A 19,998-nucleotide genomic window follows, 5' to 3' on the forward strand; every position below is an offset into this window, starting at 1 on the left:
CCTGAGTGGTAGTAGCATGTACGGTGGTTGCTGATTGTTTCTTGTCAAAATATTTGGGTCAACATGCATGGACAAACGATTATTGGACTTGAAAAGATCTGGTGCTAAAAACTTTTGAACTTTTTGCATGATAGCTTGATGAGAGGTGTCATAATTTAATACTTTGAAGCATAATCTTCACATAAAAGTAGGTACCCTGATTCTAGGCAGAATTAACAACTTTCCATCTACTGTTAAAGTACTTAGGAGAACACAACTCTTTTAAACTGAATGTCATTTTAAAGCTCCAAGCTTGGAAGACTCAAACAGAAATCAAATAGAGTAAATAGTATTTTTTATACTCTTTTAAAGAAGCAACGTTTAGAGGTAACTGAAGAAACATAATCACTGCAGTACACCGAGTCTGATTGTGTGTGTATATTTGTTATGAATAGAAAAAACAAATGAAATGAAATGTAAAGCTTTTAGTGCTGAAGAAAATAGTCTCTCGTTTTGTCTATTTTTAATCCTTCATTTCCAAGAATTTTAATCAGTATGTCATCAGAAACTAATGTTCTGTCAACATTAATTTTTTATTTCTTCTTTGATTAGAAGTGCCCTTGACACTTTGGCAATATATACAGAACTAATAGTTCAATCAATTTAAATTTCGAAATAACACTTGAAACATATTACTCACAAAAGGACTAAAATTTCATAATCTTACAAAAATTGGCAGTAAAAAATGGGGCAAAAGGATGGAGCCGAGTTTACTCTGGTGTAGAATCAGCAGAAAAAACAATAACTTGAGTTATCTCGGGCTGAGGCTTCCAAGTGTTAATGGGCTAGTTATTATTACTATTAATTATTATTATTAGTTATTATTCACAGCAAAATTGTACTGCTGCAATACACAGTATTAGAGTTTTGGATTGGACAGCCGAAGGTAGATCCTATCCAAGTTTTTGATTACGTTGAACAACTACCTCTGACATTAGATACATGCTTCAAATATTACAAATGTTCAACCTAGCCTCTGATCTTCAAAAGAAAAAATTAAATTAATGGAAGGCTGGTTGTAGCACCGTCTCAACATGTCACATAATCCTACAACCTTTAGATTTCAACTAATCAAGTTTCATGTCACTTTAATAAAATGTCGTTTTCCAGCACTATTGCCTCGTGTAGAAAAAGCGGCATATCTTCTGGCTTTGTTGAGGTTTTTCCAACAGAGGGCCACTAACAAGAGTTGCCAAAAAATCTAGGCATCCTTTACTACAGCTAGTTCTAAAGAGGTCACAACTTACCATACTGTTTGTGTTTGTTTCAAGCATGTATTTAACGCTTGTGTAACAGCTGTATTGGTGTGCACTCACTTAAATAACATCTGGCAGGCAATATTACATGAATTTGGTAATTGTCTACTCATCTGGAGTGCAGCGATTAGCAAGTCAGCCGATGATGTCATCCACAAGGCACATCATTGCAATGTCATGTTATTCAGAGGTACTTCTGATAAGCCCTGATCCTGGACTCTACTCCATGATCAACCAGGGTGTACTGACTGTCGAGGGAATTGATGACATTGTTGAGATGAAACTCACCGATGAAGCTTTTGATGTTCTTGGTTTTGCTGCTGAAGAAAAGCTCTCACTTTACAAAGGTATCCCATAGCACAATAATTTCCTTATAGGGGATTTCATATATCACTTTTGTCAGTGCAGAGGTTGCTACTATATGTAGCTAATTGAGAAGGCAGCTAGAGAATGGTCACCAAAAGTTGCCTACGATTGTTAACATAATTTAATGAGGTCAAAAAACTCTAAAGAGAATAAGTTTTATGTGTTGATAGACCCCCATACACAGCTGTCCCTTACACAGCGCAATTGTAAAATTCATAAAAACTAGTATATCTTATTGGTTTGGTAAAGAGAAAAATAGTGAAATTTGTCCAAGCATATAATATTTGAATGGCTAATTCATATATTAAGTAGTGAACATTAAATATTGGTGAACATATTGGGTTTATATGGAAGTTTCAAAATTTACTTTTTTGGTTCAACTTTTTTATTTATTTTATTCATTGTTTATATTGCTATTTGTTCTTTAACATCTTAAGTAAAACAAGTATATTAGGTCATCATTAGTACCATTAGACAAGATGCCATATCTTTTAGTTGCACTGATATGGTAGTATTATACAATATATAACGATATGCTCGGTGAGTTTATGAGTTTACGCTGTTGCTGTTACAATAATAATATATTTATCTCAAAATAAAGCCACATGCATTGGACACGTCATTTAAAATTTTTATTTGATTCGATTTTAATTGGTAGGAGGGGTTTGATTGGTAGGAGGGGTTTGATTTCAGATGTTTATACCTTTGCATCTTGAAGCAGTAATCAACAATCTTTGAAATTGTATCATTTGGCACACTTCAAACATTACAGAAGTGCGACTCTTGTGTTCTGTGAACTCCAATTCTCAAAAGCAGAGCACATTCTTCTTGTGAAGATTTAGTGTAGTTTTTATAAGGTGTTGATTGTTTATGATATTTTTTTGCGATTTTATTGGTATCATTCAAAACAAAACGTACATAATTTTATTTTTGAATACAGCGGTTTGCTCAATCCTGCACATGGGTGAGATGAAGTTCAAACAGAGACCTCGAGAGGAGCAGGCTGAGGCAGATGGAACATCTGAGGCTGAGAAGGTGATCAGATGTCGTTGTGATCTTAATTTTTTATTTGCGATCTCCTGTGATGTGATTTTAATACCAAGGTAGTCTTAAGTAATGCTCTTACACAACATTGACCTCTATTTTTAATACCAAGGCTGTTTCAGCTGATGCTCTTACACTGAGATCACCCTATAGACCTACACATTGTTAATGTACTTACTAATTGATTCTGCATATGACCTGACCTGTAAAAACCCAATGCATTCCATGTACTTCTGCCTCATATTTTGTAGTGCATATGAAAATATTGTTCATTCTTGTAAAATGTTTTCTAAATATCCATACATGTACATGTAAATCACTAATGAGCGTTGTAAGGTAAATTGTTATCTGTATAAAAAATAATTTACAGGTCAATGGTAATCAAACAAGAACAACAATACAGCTGCTATAATGATAGTTTCTATTTTTAACACTAGATGTCATTGTAGGTTGCGTTCTTGTTGGGCGTAAATGCTAAAGATCTGCTGAGCAACATTCTGAAACCGAAGGTCAAGGTTGGTTCGGAGATGGTGACCAAAGGCCAGTCACAGGCTCAGTGTTACTACTCCATCAACGCTACAGCCAAGTCTCTCTACTACAGGATGTTTGCTTGGCTCGTCGAGCGTGTCAACAAAACTCTTGATACCAAGATTAAAAGGCAATTCTTTATCGGTGTCCTTGACATCGCCGGCTTTGAGATCTTCGAAGTAAGTACATGCTGGCCAAGAGTCTGTTAAATAGCTTTAGTTTGTGTTGGACATTTGTTAGTTCATAGTAAAACAATGATAATATTATAAAATAATTTTTTAAACCCAAACTTTATAATTCCATGAACAGGAAGTGACTTACCACAACGCAATCTTGTTTGCTCTTGTTTGAGAGCTATAGAGACAATAGTGTACTGTATTCAATTGCAACTCGCTAATGCAACCAAAAGTGAGGTGAAACAAAAGTCCTAAATAGGAGCCCTTTGCTGCAAGTATAAGGTCTATGGTAGCGTGGGTGTATCTTTTGTCCTGGCATTTAAACAAGACCTCTCATTACTTATACTGAGTTGGTCCAAAATTAATTTAAAAAATTATTAGCTTTATATGTAAGTTTACAGGGTATCTATAAAACTATAAGCACTGAAATTATTGTAACATTTATGGTGACAGTCTGAAACAGGTGCTATATTATTAATCTGAGAGTAGTTGAGAGGACAAACATGCTCTTTATATTTCAGTATTGCAAAAAAACAGTGTTATGATTTAAAAAGTTTTCAAGTGCTTTAAAAAACGTTAAAATATAACTTAGCCTAGTAGACTGAAAATACAAAAAAAATTCAAGTTTAAGAATTTTTATTCAATGTATTTTGGATTTGTGATTATATAAAATGTCTATTGATTGGTTAGTTTAGGGATTTGGTTTTGTGAATATTGAGTGGATTAAACTCCGGGAACAGCCCATATGTAACCAACCGCATAATCATAGTGAATTTTGAAATGATTTTAGCAGTTGTAAAAGATAGATAGAAAGTGTTTGCCCAACTGCCGAAAGTGAGCTCTTGTGAAGGCAGCCACCATTTCCACAAAATATTCATGTTATCCCAATATAGGCTACATTATCAATAACGTGAGAACTTTTAGAAACAGATAGGTGTGAATGTATAAAAAAGACCATGTGATATGTTCAGAAATCGCAATAATAACTTTCCTGCACAATCTCATGTCTATGAATAACATTCAAAAATTTGAGTCTGTGCTTATTTGTGATTGGTTAAAATCATGACCAAGCCTTTCGATTGGTTGAAGACGATTCACTAGCTTGGAAATGCTCTGTGTTGTAGTACAACGGCTTCGAGCAGATCTGCATCAACTATACGAACGAGCGTCTGCAGCAGTTCTTCAACCACCACATGTTCGTGCTTGAGCAGGAAGAGTATAAGAAGGAAGGAATCCACTGGGAGTTTATCGATTTTGGCATGGACCTGCAGGCTTGCATTGATCTGATTGAAAAGGTGCTCTCTGCATTTCCAGCATTCTTCATATTATCACTATGTGATTCCTTTCTGTTTTTTAGACATCTTTACCGCTGCTTATGCTATGTTTAACAGTTGGTCACACTAACATTGCTGATAAGTTTGTTATATTTTCTATATTTTGCCAATCTCTAAATTTTATCAGGAATTTTTTAACTTCTAACGTGGCTGTAGTTGTTATTGTGGATGACACGCATAGAATTTAAGTATTGAATTTAAGTTTTTTGGTTATCCTTACTAGATCTGTAGTTCCTGGTTACAAAGTATCTCTATGAGTTCATATCATAAGAGGATTGACCATCAATCGTACACCTGCAAACCAATACTCTCTTAGTCCCGCACATCTATGAACATCTACTAGTATGCTTAAAGACTAGTGCATCTCTGAACTTTCTGTTATAGACAATCTATTATTATATAATTTTAGCATTTGTAAAATGTAAGCTCTATTGAAATTGTTTTCTCTTCGCTTTCACTGATTGTTGTTATTTCTGTAGCCAATGGGTATTCTATCCATTCTTGAAGAAGAATGTATTGTGCCGAAAGCTACAGATAATACCTTCAAGGAGAAGCTCTACACCAACCATCTCGGCAAGTCGCCAAACTTTAGCAAACCCAAGCAGGTCAAAGGACGAGTGGCGCACTTTGAGCTGAAACACTACGCAGGCACGGTGCACTACTCCATCACCGGTTGGCTGGAGAAGAACAAAGACCCCATACAGCAGTGTATTGTCACCCTGCTCTCTAACTCCAAAGAACCCCTTGTTGCTCATCTCTTTAGAGACACATCTGATGGAGGTAAGTATTTATGAACATATACATGTACACGCAATGGATAAGTAGTCAGGCCTACTGCTAACAACACTCTACGCTTTGAAAAGTGCGAAGTGTTATAACTCGGCGCTAGAATAGGTTAATTGTACAAGTTTATTATTTTCTCTAGAGTCACTTCCATTCTGTTTCATGCTTCTGCACTCTCCAGATGCATTGAGAGTGCAAAAGCATTCTCCATGTTTCTGCACTGGTGGTAATATTTTTTCGCTAGTCATCTGAAAAGTGCAGAAACACGAAACAGAACTATAGTGACTCTAGACAAGAACACCAAGCCCAAAAATGAGTACATTCAATCTATTCTAATACTCTAGTTGTTTATAACACTCTAGATATTCGTTTATGTACGTGTATGTACATGTACATACACGTACATGTGTGTATGCGAGTATGTTCAACACGGCATCATGATTTTCTTCTTTCATGAAGTCTAATCTACTGCAGTAATAACTAAATAAAAAGCTAAGAATAAATAGCAAGTGTCGACATTAAAATGATGGCCTCTTACCAAAGTTCAGGTAAGGCAAGTGCATGCATCTACGGAGCATCAGTGGTGGTCTGCTGGAGGTACTCAAGCTTACATCAATATACCCTAACCATAAGTCAAGTAGAAGAGGGCCATAGAGTTTGAGTTAGCTCAATCTACAGCGCTAATATTTTAGCATTTACTTCTTGTTCATCTCCTCACTTTGTTTTTGAGTCTAACATTTGCTGGAGAAAATGCTTCACAGAAACCAGGTTATGTTATCAATGCTAGCACACTTGCCAGTCCTGTGCACTGTGAGAGATCGACATGAGTAATCACTATATGGAGAACTATCCCAAGAAGTGGTAAGGTGGCTAAGTGGTGTAGTGCTAGTGCGCATTTCTGTTAATCTGATGCTGTGGGTTTGATTCCCATGCGTGGCAATCTTTTTTCATAACGGTCTTAGCGTGGCCTCGGATGGACGATCATTGCTCTTATTATAGTAATGTTTGGTGAATGATTAAACAGTGAGAAAGAGAGATCAGGTTCTGTTGCTCGTAACGGTGAGTTGTTACTCACAGAGACCAGGATGGCTTGCTAATATTCTTGACTGGCTATTTAGATAAAGAAAAGAGTGGAGGCAAGAGAAAGAAGGGTGGTGGCTTCCAGACAATCTCATCTGCTCACAAGGTTAGTACAATATCATAAAAAACTCTCAACTGCTATTGCTAACAGATGACAACAATATTAGTTATTAACTAGGCCAACCAACATTGGGCTTACGTGAATATACCCGTATGTCTATTGTCACTTTTTAGGAGTCACTAAATAAGTTGATGATAAACCTGCACAGCACATCTCCCCATTTCATTCGCTGTATTATACCCAATGAAGAGAAGGCAGCAGGTAGTCTACATGTAGACTGTTGCGTGACCTATTGGCCTCTTGTTTATGTCCACTAAAAGTTTGACATGTTTTCAACACGGTGTGATTTGTTGATCTGTCACTAACACTGTCTACTGTCTACTACCCTCTTCTATGTCGTTTCCACTTTCTACATGAGCATTCTATACTAGCTGGCTGATAAAGCTATAGAGGTCAAGGTTAAATTTCATTTCACAAACTTTTTAAAAATCAATTTTATATTAATTGGTGTAGGAATTACTCGAAATGTTGTAAACTTCACATTCTAACTAAGAGGAGAAGAACGATCCAATCAGGTGTTAGCATGAATATTGACTTACAACTAATGCTTCAGCTTATTTCCTGTTTCCCGTGTTTGTCTCACATTGTCTACGCATGCTCGTACTCCATGTGCTGTTCTGCAGGAGTCTCTGCACAAACTAATGACTACATTGAGAAGCACCATGCCTCACTTCATTCGCTGTATAATTCCTAACGAAGATAAGGAAGCAGGTATTAAAACTCGTATTGAGCTTGCATGACTGAATGCTTGTCTGCAGACAGATGCCATTTCTCTTTCGGGTTATTCTCATTCTGCTTTTTTAAAAATTAGTTTATCTTATTGAAAAAATAAAATTCTTTATGTAGATAGTCTTCTAATGAAAATTTGAGGATAATTGGTCGGCCATGTTGTGTAGTAAGAAAAAACTAAATGCTAGTCCTCAAACTGATGCCAATTCTCCTTTGGGATTATTTTCATCACATATTTTTAAAAATTAAGTTGCAACATTAAAAAACGAATTATAGATAGTTTTTAATAAAAATTTGTTGTGATTCATTGGCCATGTTGTGTAGAAAAACAAATGTGCATCCAAGATGGAAAACACTCCTTCGAGTTTTTCTTACATCATTATTTGTTGTTTATTCGTAATTGTCATCAACTCAGAACGTAGGTTTAATAAATTGTTTGGGTCACTAAAGCTCATAAGTTTTTTTTCACCGAGCTTAGGATCTACGTGCCTCTCAGGAAAATGAACGCTTGAAAAAACTTTCATGAGAAACCTGGCTAGCAGCACTTTTATGCACATCAGTATATAATACTAGGATTTCAACAGCAGCTAGTCAGTCAAACAATAACTCTGCAGTAAGATAGTTAAACAGCCATGACTTGTTAGGAGTCTTGGATAACTTGACTTGAGCCACATCGTCATCTGTTGATTTATTGTAAAAGTATATTGTTAATATATAATTCGTTGATGTATCTTTGCACCTAATGTAGATAAATCCTATGATACATATAAATGTGTGCAAAATCAGTTGACTACTTGCAATCCAAGCATTTGTATTCCTTTTCACAGCACAATTACAATCTCAACAAAAATCATAGGAAAAGCGTTGTTTTGTAAAATCTGTACTGTGCGCTTTTTGAATATGAACTGTTCAATTTAAACAGTATTTTTTGTGTCAATAGACCTGAATGTGTCACCTATGAGCCACAGCTACTAAAATTCTATGTATTGATCTCCAGGTGTGATCGATGCTGCCCTTGTGCTCAATCAGCTGCAGTGCAACGGTGTCCTTGAGGGGATCCGTATCTGCAGGAAGGGATTTCCCAACAGGATCGTATATTCTGAGTTCAAACAGAGGTACAACTCTCAGCATTTCTCTAGATCATTGATGTGTCGCATCTTCTGTTGTGAAACAATTTTTGTTTAGTCCCTCGTTTAGGATTTTAAAAAGCTGTTTTCTAGTAATAGTAATAGTAATGTTAATTAAAATCGCATACACAGAGAATATAGATATGACTGTATAACAAGATTTTAAACAACTAATGCAATTTATATAATTTTATTCCTTGCTGGTTAATGCTTTGATTAAAATACATAAAGTATTTGTCTTTACATAAAGTCTGTGCTTTTTTTAAACAAGGCTGTGTTGAGGAGGAACCTTTTTGAAGAAGATAAACTGGTCGCATAGGCTACCAAATCTAAAAATTGTTAATAGTGTTAGTCGGTAGTGGCCTAATGTGGAGCAATATTTAAAGCATGAATGAGGTTGGGCTACTCGGTTACAATAGCTCTAAGAAGCTTTTATTCTTTAGTGTATTGAAACCTCTTCCAAGGAAGACAACTCTTATGCTTTTCCAAGTTTATAAACGTTTATTGGAAGGAATAGAGCGAAAGGCTGTCAAGTAGTCATTTATGAAATAATGCAAAAGTTTTAATAATTCAATTTTTGGTGACTAAAAATTTATTCTATCGCTGTTTAGCGAACAGTGAACACAATCAAACCTTGGTATGTAAACTTAGTCTGATATTTGATTTGTATATTAAAACATATATGTAAAACTGAATTAATAAAAATTGCTGAGAGGTTTTTATTGCTGCATTACTTAGAAATATATTAAGAGAGATTTAGGCTCGGAATTGAATAGGTTTGTAAGTAGAGGGACTATACTTATACTAGACTGTTTAAATGAACTTAGTTTACATATTTTAATTAGTTTTACATTTTCTTCTTAACTTCTACCAGCCTTTTTATGTTCATTTTAAAACCTTTTATGGTTTAAAAGTTTTTGGAAATTCTGCTGAATGTCGAGAACAGTGATGTAGAGGTAGTATAGGTATGTAGAGATGATCTTAGATTGAGGTTTGACTGCATATAGACTTGATTCATATTTAGATATACGATTTTGGCTCCTAACGCTGTACCGCAAGGCTTCAGTGATGGCAAAGTTGTGGCTGAAAAAGTTCTTTTGGCTTTGGCATTGGATCCGAATGAGTACCGTCTTGGTACTACCAAGGTCTTCTTCAAAGCTGGGGTGTTGGGTAAGTGTTAATCTTTGACCTCTTTTTTGGGGATTGCTTTTTGCCATTTCCTGGTTGGTGTTTGACAAATGTCTATGTCTACTTGGTCTTCATTGACTGTCTTCCTAGGTATGCTTGAGGACATGCGTGATGAAGCCCTCACCAAGATTGTGTCACGCTTCCAGGCCTTTATCCGAGGCTATCTCATGAGAAAGAACTACAAGAAGCTGCAGGACCAACGTATTGCCCTCTCCATTATTCAGCGAAACATCAGAAAGTGGCTGTTGCTCAGGTAATACACTGGAGTTATGCAGCTAGCATTTGATTTTAGAGCTGTTTGTTATCTAGCTCTGGCTGTTTTAGTTTAGGGGTGTTTATACCAGGGTATTCTGTTAAAGATAATTCAGTGCAAAAATCACTAGCAATCATCTCTGGGTTAACTGGTAAACACCTCTTTCTAGTTTAGTTAGAAAATAGCTAGCAATTGACCTGGGGGCTAGTTGGTAAACAGCTCTATTTAATATTAATAATAGTACAGTAACATTTGGTAAGTACTGCATATAATGAAATATTTAGAGCTTGCAGTAAGGCTACTTATAGATTACCGGTGCCTGGCAATACATGATTTAGTTACATATAAGATGTTTGGACTCCCATCATTTACCCCTCCCAACTTAAAGAAAATTACGAAAGTTTTTACCTTAATATGGGTACATGATGGCAGTAAATGCATCAGTAAAAACCATGGCACTAGATTTTTACAAATATTTAATGTTTTGAAGCTATGATGAGTGAACGCTTTTATATAACAAACTCATTCAATGTAGGTTAACAATATTTTATTGGATTCATTCATGTGTCTTCAATAGATTAATTACTGTTTTAGTCACATATTATTAATAGCGGCATGGAGAGGATAAATCTAAGTTTATGACTTGTGTGAAACTAAATGAGTGCTTTATCATGTGCTCAAGTTCAGTATAGATGATACTTTGTCAATATTTCTGTCACATTTACCTGTCTAGACTTTGTGTAGGGAATACAAATGCACTCTTACTAACAATCTTGATAAACTGATGTTAGTTTTTATACCGTGTTCCACATTTTCAAGCCTACTCCTAGATTTCCTAGCTAAGTGTCTTTGCTAACGCCCTTAAATAAATGTAAAATGAGTCAGCTAGAACCACATCTAATGTATTTTGAAGTTACCTAGTTTCACACAAAATTGTAATATTAAGACTGCACTCTTTTTGAAATGGTATGAAAGTTGTGACACATTGTAGCGGTGAATTATATGTTAGACAAGGAAATAGCCTTAGTCTCTTAAATCAACCTGCAAAGAAAGATAATCGTTAAATGATTGATTTTTAAATAGCAAAACTAATACTTTACTAGACAGTAATGTACTGTATATGCTGTATGTAGTTATGTTTTAATAACAATATATTGTGAGCTGTACAATTCTGAGCTGCTACTACTTTACACATGTTGTTCATTGAACTTTCTCTGTATTTGCTTGTCTTTCATGTAAAAAATAAATGGTTTGTAGTTTATGTTGATGGTCAGTCAAGTTACATTGGCATTAACTCGGTAAAATAGCCTCCAATAATTTTAAACATATTTTTGCGAAACGGTTTAGCATTTTCATGTCTCTGGAAAGCCAGTTCTCTTTGGTTATTGCGATGTTGTTGTACATAGGAATTGGCAATGGTGGAAACTGTATATACGTGTAAAGCCATTGCTGAGCATTGCCCGAGCTGAGGATGAGATGAAAAAGAAAGAAGAAGAGTGGGCCAAGACAAAGGAAGAACTCGAGAAACTGCAGGCTAGATATAAGGAGCTTGAAGAGCAGAATGTCGATTTGCTCAAGTCAAAGAATGACCTGACACTTGAGGTGGGTACAGATGAAAATCTACACAGTAACCTCTAACACCTGAGGTGAATGTCATTGAGCGGTTATATAATACCTCAGACACGAGGTAAGTACAGGTGAAGATTCATACAAAAACCGTTAACCATTGAGGTAAGTACAGGTGAAATTGTATACAATAACCTCCGACACTTGAGGTAAGTGTCATTGAGTGGTTGTACAATACCTCTAACACTTGCAGTAAGTACAGGTGAAAATTTATATGATATCCTCTAATAATTGAGGTAAGTACGGGTAGGAAGTTATACAATATTCTCTGATACTTGAGGTAAGTACAGGAAAGAAGTCATACAATATTCTATGACACTTGAGGTAATTACATGTGCGAAATTTGTATAATAACCTCTGATACTTGAAGTAGACATCATTGTGTACGTATACAATAACCCTCTGTAGGAGGTTCATTATTTATAAATCACCAAAAAACTTTTAACAGTTTATAAATTACACACTATATGATATGTACCATAGACTCCTGGTAATAAAACAACAATGTTCAAACTATGGAGTGCTGACTTCAGAAAACTTAAGGTACATTCCACAGAGTATGGACTTGAAATATAGACTACAGACCTTGGAATGTGGAAACCATAAATTTTCAATGAAAAATTGATTTTCACACTGACTCCATCAGGTTCAAGCGATGGACGAACAAGTCTCAGAGTCAGAGGAGAAGATGGCTGGACTGATAACCCAAAAAGCTGACATGGAGACTCAGCTGAAGGAGATGGAGGACCGGCTGATGGATGAGGAAGATGCTGTCGCTGATTTAGAAGCCGCCAAAAGGAAACTGGATACTGAAATCCAAGATCTCCGAGCTGATGTGGAAGATTTGGAACAAAGTCTGTCCAAGGTAATTCAAAACATTTCATAACATGAATTAATGATTTCTGTTGCATTGTCAGTTTGTATTGCATGTTTGAAACCAGAGGTTTGACTTGTCTTGATAAGAATTAGCTTTACATGCATATGAAAAGTTAGGAGAAAGTTTTTAGAACAAATTTAGACAGTCTGATGGTTTATTCATTTTATTACTAACATCAATTCTCCTGCTTAAATTTAAAAACATTTAAATATTAAAGTATTTGAATATTTTTAAATAAAAATAACTTGTTCTTGACTAGACTGAGTCTGAGAAGCAGTCAAAAGAGCACCAGATTGTGACCCTTCAAGGCGAGATGCAAAACATGGATACACAGATTGCTAGGCTCACCAAAGAAAAGAAGATGTCCGAAGAGGCAAACAGAAATCTCTCTGAACAGCTGCAAGCCGAGGAGGACAAGGTCAACCATCTTACTAAACTGAAGCACAAGATGGAGAGCAATATTGATGAGGTAGGACAAACCTTTTAGTTTTTACTGTTGTATGTTTCTCTTGAAGTGAAAAATAATTTTCAAGTCCATGAACAAGCAGGGTGTAATTGCAAATTAACAACAGGGGCTGTATTTACAAATAAACGGCAAGAGTGTATTTATAAATGATTAGCAGGAGTGTATTTTAAAATAAATAGCAAGGTTTACACTTGAATTGATAAATGAACAACAGGGGTGTATTTACCAATGAACAACAGGGATGCATTTAGGAATGAGCAGCAGAGATTGTATTTCCAAACGAAAAACAGGAGTGTATTTACAAATTTACCCGAGTATGTACTTGTAAATGAACAAAGCAGGTGTTATTACAGATTAGCAACAGTGATGTATTTACAATGTTTAGCACGAGATCAAAATCAGCTGATTCAAACATGAATTTTTTACAAACAACATCGTTAAGTTATCTTGAGGTTTTTAACAAAGCAATGGAAAAGCTAGTACATGTATTATGTTTAGTTTTTAGCATTGCATCAAAAAAGCTCACTACAAACCATAACATAAAACTTTTCACAATGAAAAATTGCTTTTATACTAGATGAATAGCGTCACTAAAATTTTATGTTAGCTGAAACAGAATTAGATTATGATGATTAGCATATTAGCGAAGGGGACCCCAGCATATCGGGTTTTTTTCTCAATGTTGCTGCCTTTATTGATAACTAAATGCTTTTGTAGTTTGTTGTAAGTCATTATTCATTGATAGACTGGTTTAAACTTGCATAAAATAAAAAAGATCATTTTTAAAGATTTATGTAAAGCCTCTTCTAGATGGCTCAAATAAAAATACAGTCAAACTTTGACTTTATAACCAGCTCAGCATACAAAATTTTCATCGAATTTCAACAAATGTTTGTCTCCATACCAAAGTAATTGCATACATACAAAATTCTATGTTACTTCAAGTGTCATGATTTTTCAATTGGAAAAAAGGTAAACGATATACATAACTATATAAATAAATATTACATAAATAAGTATATTTTGAAGTCAGTGGTGTGTTTTGTAACATTTGTTGAGAAACAAACATCATACACCCATAAACACCTAAAAGGCCACTGAAAATGATGAAACGTATACCTTTGATCTTTAAGTGAGTTGTGAGCCCATGTTAATGGTAGATGTACGCGCTTGCTATCAGTTTTACAGATCGGCCATAGAAGTGCATACAGCAGTTACAGAGTTGTAATCACTTGTTGTAGAATGGAAAATTGTTTTTTTATGGCCGCTAAGGAATTTGTTGGTAATTACGTGAGTCAATCGACATTCAGAATGAACATGATGAGTCGGTTTAGAGGTGCAAGATGAATGTTGATTTCTATAATGAGGCCGGCTTGTCAGCTGACATTTGCTCGAACACATTTAAACAGACGCATTATTCCATATTTGGAGGAAATGTAACAAAGAGCTATGCAACTCAAACTCACCGCTTTGCAGTTCCTTCATTCATCGAGTAGTTGTCAGCCAGGACTGGTAGCTCTTTCGCCTAACAAAACATTCCACAATTATTTTGCGTCCTTCGGTCGTTGACTGTATCTTTTCCGCGAGCAAACATGGAAAATCTTATTCCTCACATGAGAGGTGAAAAAGAGTTGAGCGAAACGGACTTCGCCGCTATTATCATAGAGGTATATATATATATTATCATAGAGGTAAGCGGTTTCTTTAACTTTGTTTGCTTATCAAGTTACCAGTTTCTCGGTCAGACAAGGCGGTGGTCATCGTTGTAGTTGGAAGACAACCTTGAACGAGAGAAGAAGGTAAGAGGTGATGTGGAGAAATCTAAGAGGAAAGTAGAACAAGATCTTAAGATGACCCAGGAAGCGGTTGACGACCTTGAAAGAGTCAAGCGTGACCTTGAGGATAACTCCCGTAAGAAGGACCAAGAGATCAACAGTCTGAACAACCGACTCGATGATGACTCGGCTCTCATTAACCAGCTTCAAAAGAAAATCAAGGAGCTGCAGGTAAGAAACTTTCAAGTGTAGACATGAGTAACTTTTACCTGCATTCATTGAAATCTAGTCATTGTTTACCTTCACCTGTTTTTGAAATTTTAAACAACCTCAAACATAACTAGGAGTTTTTAGCATTTAAGTGCGATAGGTGCCAGTAGGTTTACATAGGATGTTATTGAAAGTGAACAGTACATTATATAAATTGCTAGAAAAAAAATTTCTTTCACGCAAACGGTTTTTTGTGGGTTCAAGATCTAAAACAGTTTTGTTAAGTTTTTAGACTATTCCTTTCAAATATTTTGTTATTTCCAACAAATTCCTTCATAGGAAATCGGACTTTTTATTAAATCGTAGGGTAACCAAGTACATTTAATAACTCGCACTTTCCCTTGAGTTATAGCCTAAAATTCATTGCCGGTGTGAGCCATTTACCAAGGAGAAAATATTTTAATGAATCGGTTTTTTTAAGTTGCATTTACTTGAGCTGTACGGCTACAGATGAAAAAATTGAACCGGTAAGTTTTCCTGCCAAACATAGCTTACGGATACACAGTATATTACACACTTTCCAGTGATACCACCATTAAGTCATAGAGAGAGAGGTGACCCGGGCGCATGGATGTGAGTAGGTGTCACTATCAGTCCAGTTGAAGTGCTGAGCAAACACTACAGATGCTACTCATCAAGGCAATGGAATGTCTTTAAAAATTTGTCTTATGCTAGTTAGCTGCCAATATCATCTAATTAGATGGTTTACAGTGATTGAACAACATCAAACCTCGTTTAATAGTTGTTGGTCGATTGTCATGGACGGTCATGGACAAACACCGCTTGCTCATAGTCGTGATGAGCCACTAAAAGACACCACTCTAGAAAATGGCCATCTTATTGGTAGAGGTTCAAATCACACGCCTGCAGAAGCTACGGAGGGTGTGAATGGGAAACACTTACGTGAGACTTTCGATGATGACGACAAAATCGATTCAGCAAAAAGCTATGAACGGTTTCGGCCGAAAATCAGTGGACAACCAGAGGACTATAGCGGTTCGAGTCAGAAGGTGAACCATGTTTACGTCAGCTCACGGATATCTCTACGCAGCAAGCACGCTATACGCAATAGCCGAGATGAGGAAGCGCTGCCTAATGCAAGACGGACCAAACTAGAAGTAATCTTTTATGGATTGAGCCAAATTGACTATACTTTACGCAAAAACATATAGGCAAAAAACTCATGTTACAAAAAAGTGAAATTATAAAAACTTTTTTCTAGAAAGTTTTCATTCAAAACCATTTCCTACATTTTAGTATTTGACATGATCAGTGGACATCAATGTCTCCAAAGGAATTTTGTGTCTGTTCCTTTGCTATGACACTATGGTAATAGTATCTAGTTGGTGCCACTGATATAACATAGCTCTACAATAAGATATGTTTAAATTATATTCATGCATTTTATGCCGTGTAACAACCAAAATGCATCTAGCTGAATGCGTTCAAAAATGGCCTATAGGAACATAAGAAATAAAGACTTGATGCATTATAAATATTGCTAGTGCTTGAGGCATAAGTTTAATGCAAATCCAGCATGTCTGACTTCCTTTTACATGTCATTATGTTTTTCAAATTGGTGGTACCCAAACATAACACTTTTAATCAGAATTTTCTAAAAAGTTTCGGTTTATTTTTGTACCTCACAGGCTCATACTTATCGTCTTTGGCTGGCTAATGAGTTGTGACATGTTTTAAACTAACCAGTCTTCTACTCGTGTCTGGCTGAGTAGCCTTGAATGCTATAACAAATAGGTAAAATTTGTGATGGTATTTGCAGGCTCGCATTGAAGAGCTAGAAGAAGAGCTTGAGGCCGAGAGAATGGCTAGAGGTAAGGTTGACAAGCAGAGGAATGAGCTCCAGATGGAACTTGAGGATCTCTCTGACAGGCTCGATGAAGCTGGTGGTGCTACACAAGCGCAGGTAGTTAACTGAGCATGTAAGATGTAGTAACAGTCCAACTCTGAAAAAATGCTGGCCGTTTGTAGATACCACTTATAGTATGTCACAATGGGTGACATACTATTCAGCAGAAAGATGAATAGTATACTTAAAGTATACTATTCAGCTTTTAGTATGTATGTCACACTTATAGCGTGTCACCATGGGTGGATTACTATAATTGGTGACAACATTTCACCACATATGGTAGCTTGTACAAGAGGTATATAATGTTGAGAAATTGCTAAATACTGCCAGGTATTGTAGATTGAAGCCAACAAGAGACGAGAACAAGAACTCATGAAACTGAGGAGAGATCTCGAGGACCAATCAATGCAGCATGAGGCAAACACTGCGAGTCTTCGCAAAAAACACCAAGACGCTGCCAATGATCTCGCGGATCAACTTGACCAAGTACAAAAAGCAAGGCAGAAGTATGTTAATTGGTACACCTTTAACTGTCAGTGGAGAACAACTCCACAGTTTCTTGAGGAACTTTTCACTGAACTGATATACTATGGGTGTAGTAGAAGAAGAATCTATTAAGCAAGGGAATACAACTTTAGGGATGTTGATGACCTCACTGTTTGAGGTCAAAGAAAGAATAGCAATCCTTGACTCCAGCAAAATGTACTTCAATTGGTTTAATGATCTTTTCTAGTTTGACTGCAAGCAATGAGCTCTTGGAAATGTGTTGTTGACTTATTCGGCTTTGTAAACCTTTGCAGATACAATGATCATTTCTAGAATTGATACAAAAGCTTCTTCTAGATATGCAATAGTCTTTTTAGACATGCATATAAAACTGCCTCTTAGATCTGTTGCTGGCGAAATGACCTTTTTCAGATCTGTCTGATGAGGGTCTGTTCTATGATATGCAGTGAGCTTTTTTAGATCTTTGCATGCAATGATCTCTTCTAGATGTGTTGTTCATGCAATGAGCTCTTTTAGATCTGACAAGGAAAGGCAGCAACTTAAGCTCGAGATTGAAGAGCTAGCAATACAGCTCGAGTCTGTGAGCAAGCAGAAGGTATGCGTGTTTAGTTATATTAACCTGCAGTCGGATACTCAGACTATAACCAGTTTATGCATTTGCTAGGTCTGACAAAGAGAAGAACAAACTGCAGCTGGAACTTGACCAAATGATAGGTCATGTAGATGAAATAGAACGGGCTAAGGTAGACGTGCGCTGACGCTCCGCAATGCTTTCTAGATAGTATAAAGAAATCTCTTCTCTGCTATCTCTTCTCTGCTGCTCACTGAATCATAGATTGTAGATTGCTTTCCTTTCTGACCTGGCTTAATAAGAGAACTTAGGCTAGGCTCTAAAGATCCTTTCTGACCTGGCTCGATTATAGAACTCAGTCTAGTCTCTAAAGACCCTTTCTGACCTGTTTTGATAAGAGAATGCAGTCTAGTCTTGTCTCTAAAGATTCTTTCTAACCTAGCACAATGAGAGAACTTGGGCTTGCCTTTAAAGATCCTTTCTGACCTAGCCTGATAAGAAATTTTAGGCTAGTATCTAGAGATCGTTTTTACCTGTTTTAACAAGAGAGTTACACTAGTTCCTAAAGGTGTTGGGCCGTTCATTTTTTTGATAGTTTGCTCTTTGCTCCGACTACGCTCTGAATTATGCATGCTCTCCCATAGCCTTTGGTCACGAATATGGATTTTTCTTGAGGAGATTGGCTATGGCTATTTAACAGGTTCATGCCGAGAAGCTGGCAAAGGGTCATGAGGTCCAGCTGGCTGAGCTGCAGATGAAAATGGATGAGCAGCAGCGCTCAATATTTGATCTCAATAACAATAAGAGCAAGATGCACTCGGAGATGGAGGATTTGACCAGCCACCTTGAAGAGGCTGAATCGCAAGTTGCTCAGCTTGGCAAGGTCTGTCAATTTCATGTACTGGTAATAGTTTTACTAAACCGGTTTAGTTTATCTCATCTGCAGTATATCTATCAAGCCAGTTTCGACGCTTCTTAAATGTCTAGCAGAGAACTAAATTAGACCATAGGTAGCTAAACTGCTACCTAAAGAGTGCTGAGAGTCTTGAAAAACACTTTCCAGTAATGATACTATTAGCAAGTTTCTGATTATTTTCTTTATGTCAAAGAATTGAAATTTAGAGATGGAGGACAACTCTCTATTACAATTGCTAGTACACCGATAGTCCCGTGCACCGTGAGAGATCATCATGTGTAATAACTATGTTCACAATTTTTCCATGAGATTGCAAGGTGATCTCATGGCTCAATTGGTAGTGTGCTTGGCTCCTAAGCCGGAGATCAGAGTTCAATTTCTGTGCGCTGCAATGGTTTTTCTAATGCTCTTTGCGTAGCTTCGGATGGACGGACACAGCTCTTATTACAGTAAAGATTCCGCAATAAAAATTGGGCGTACCAATTGAAATCCCAGAGCTAGTCTCCCGATCTTTACTGTAATAAAAGCCATGTCCGTTTATCCGTCCGAAGGCACAGGTGAAGGTTGGAAAAAACATTGCATCATACGGTATTGGAACCCATGAACAAGAGCTTTACAGCCCAGCACACTACCACCTGCATCAACCATTCATGATCTTAATGTAGAATTAGTATGCACATACTTATTATCTGTGCTTTATCGGCACATCTGACAATCTCTCACAGCATTCTAGACTACCAGGGTACTAGTGAGAATAAAGTTGAACTTTAATTGGGTCACTTTTTAATGACTAATTCTAAATAAAATTGGTAATATGTAGTAGTGATATTGCTACTGTAGCCAGTGTTCTTTGTTTCAACTAACCTGTTTGACTCGACTTCAGATGAAAGTGAAGCTACATAGTGAGTTAGAGGAAGCTAAACACTCGCTAGAGGAGGAGTCCAGAGGCCGTGCAAAACTTGCCACCGAATTGCGCAATGCTCAATCAGATATTGACCAGCTTCGAGATCAAGTTGAGGAAGAGGCTGAAGGCAAGGCAGAAGTAAGTTAAAAAATAACATGAGTCAGGTTTTATTAAAATACACACATTTTTCAG

At 36.5% G+C, this 19,998-nt stretch overlaps 1 protein-coding gene across 14 annotated transcripts in view; it reads left to right on the plus strand.

The window, feature by feature from the left end:
- LOC137385439 (myosin heavy chain, striated muscle-like) overlaps positions 1–19,998 on the plus strand; it is a 37,772-nt gene that overhangs the window by 13,298 nt on the left and 4,476 nt on the right. For 11 of the 14 annotated variants that reach the window (XM_068071894.1, XM_068071896.1, XM_068071889.1 and 8 more), the window contains 19 exons: positions 1,484–1,642; positions 2,602–2,696; positions 3,155–3,412; positions 4,534–4,704; positions 5,223–5,523; positions 6,645–6,712; positions 6,841–6,928; positions 8,454–8,571; positions 9,608–9,753; positions 9,862–10,024; positions 11,431–11,626; positions 12,297–12,515; positions 12,787–12,996; positions 14,763–14,999; positions 16,819–16,962; positions 17,248–17,414; positions 17,932–18,010; positions 18,687–18,869; positions 19,786–19,944. In XM_068071894.1, the coding sequence (XP_067927995.1) occupies positions 1,484–1,642; positions 2,602–2,696; positions 3,155–3,412; positions 4,534–4,704; positions 5,223–5,523; positions 6,645–6,712; positions 6,841–6,928; positions 8,454–8,571; positions 9,608–9,753; positions 9,862–10,024; positions 11,431–11,626; positions 12,297–12,515; positions 12,787–12,996; positions 14,763–14,999; positions 16,819–16,962; positions 17,248–17,414; positions 17,932–18,010; positions 18,687–18,869; positions 19,786–19,944 (3,161 nt within the window). Of the gene's footprint in view, positions 1–1,483; positions 1,643–2,601; positions 2,697–3,154; positions 3,413–4,533; positions 4,705–5,222; positions 5,524–6,644; positions 6,713–6,840; positions 6,929–7,350; positions 7,439–8,453; positions 8,572–9,607; positions 9,754–9,861; positions 10,025–11,430; positions 11,627–12,296; positions 12,516–12,786; positions 12,997–14,762; positions 15,000–16,818; positions 16,963–17,247; positions 17,415–17,931; positions 18,011–18,079; positions 18,159–18,686; positions 18,870–19,785; positions 19,945–19,998 lie in introns of all 14 variants that reach the window. The other 3 variants (XM_068071891.1, XM_068071903.1, XM_068071893.1) reach the window with 2 other exon arrangements.

The sequence above is a fragment of the Watersipora subatra genome, chromosome 1 (genome assembly GCF_963576615.1).
Source record: "Watersipora subatra chromosome 1, tzWatSuba1.1, whole genome shotgun sequence".
NCBI lineage: Eukaryota > Metazoa > Bryozoa > Gymnolaemata > Cheilostomatida > Watersiporidae > Watersipora > Watersipora subatra.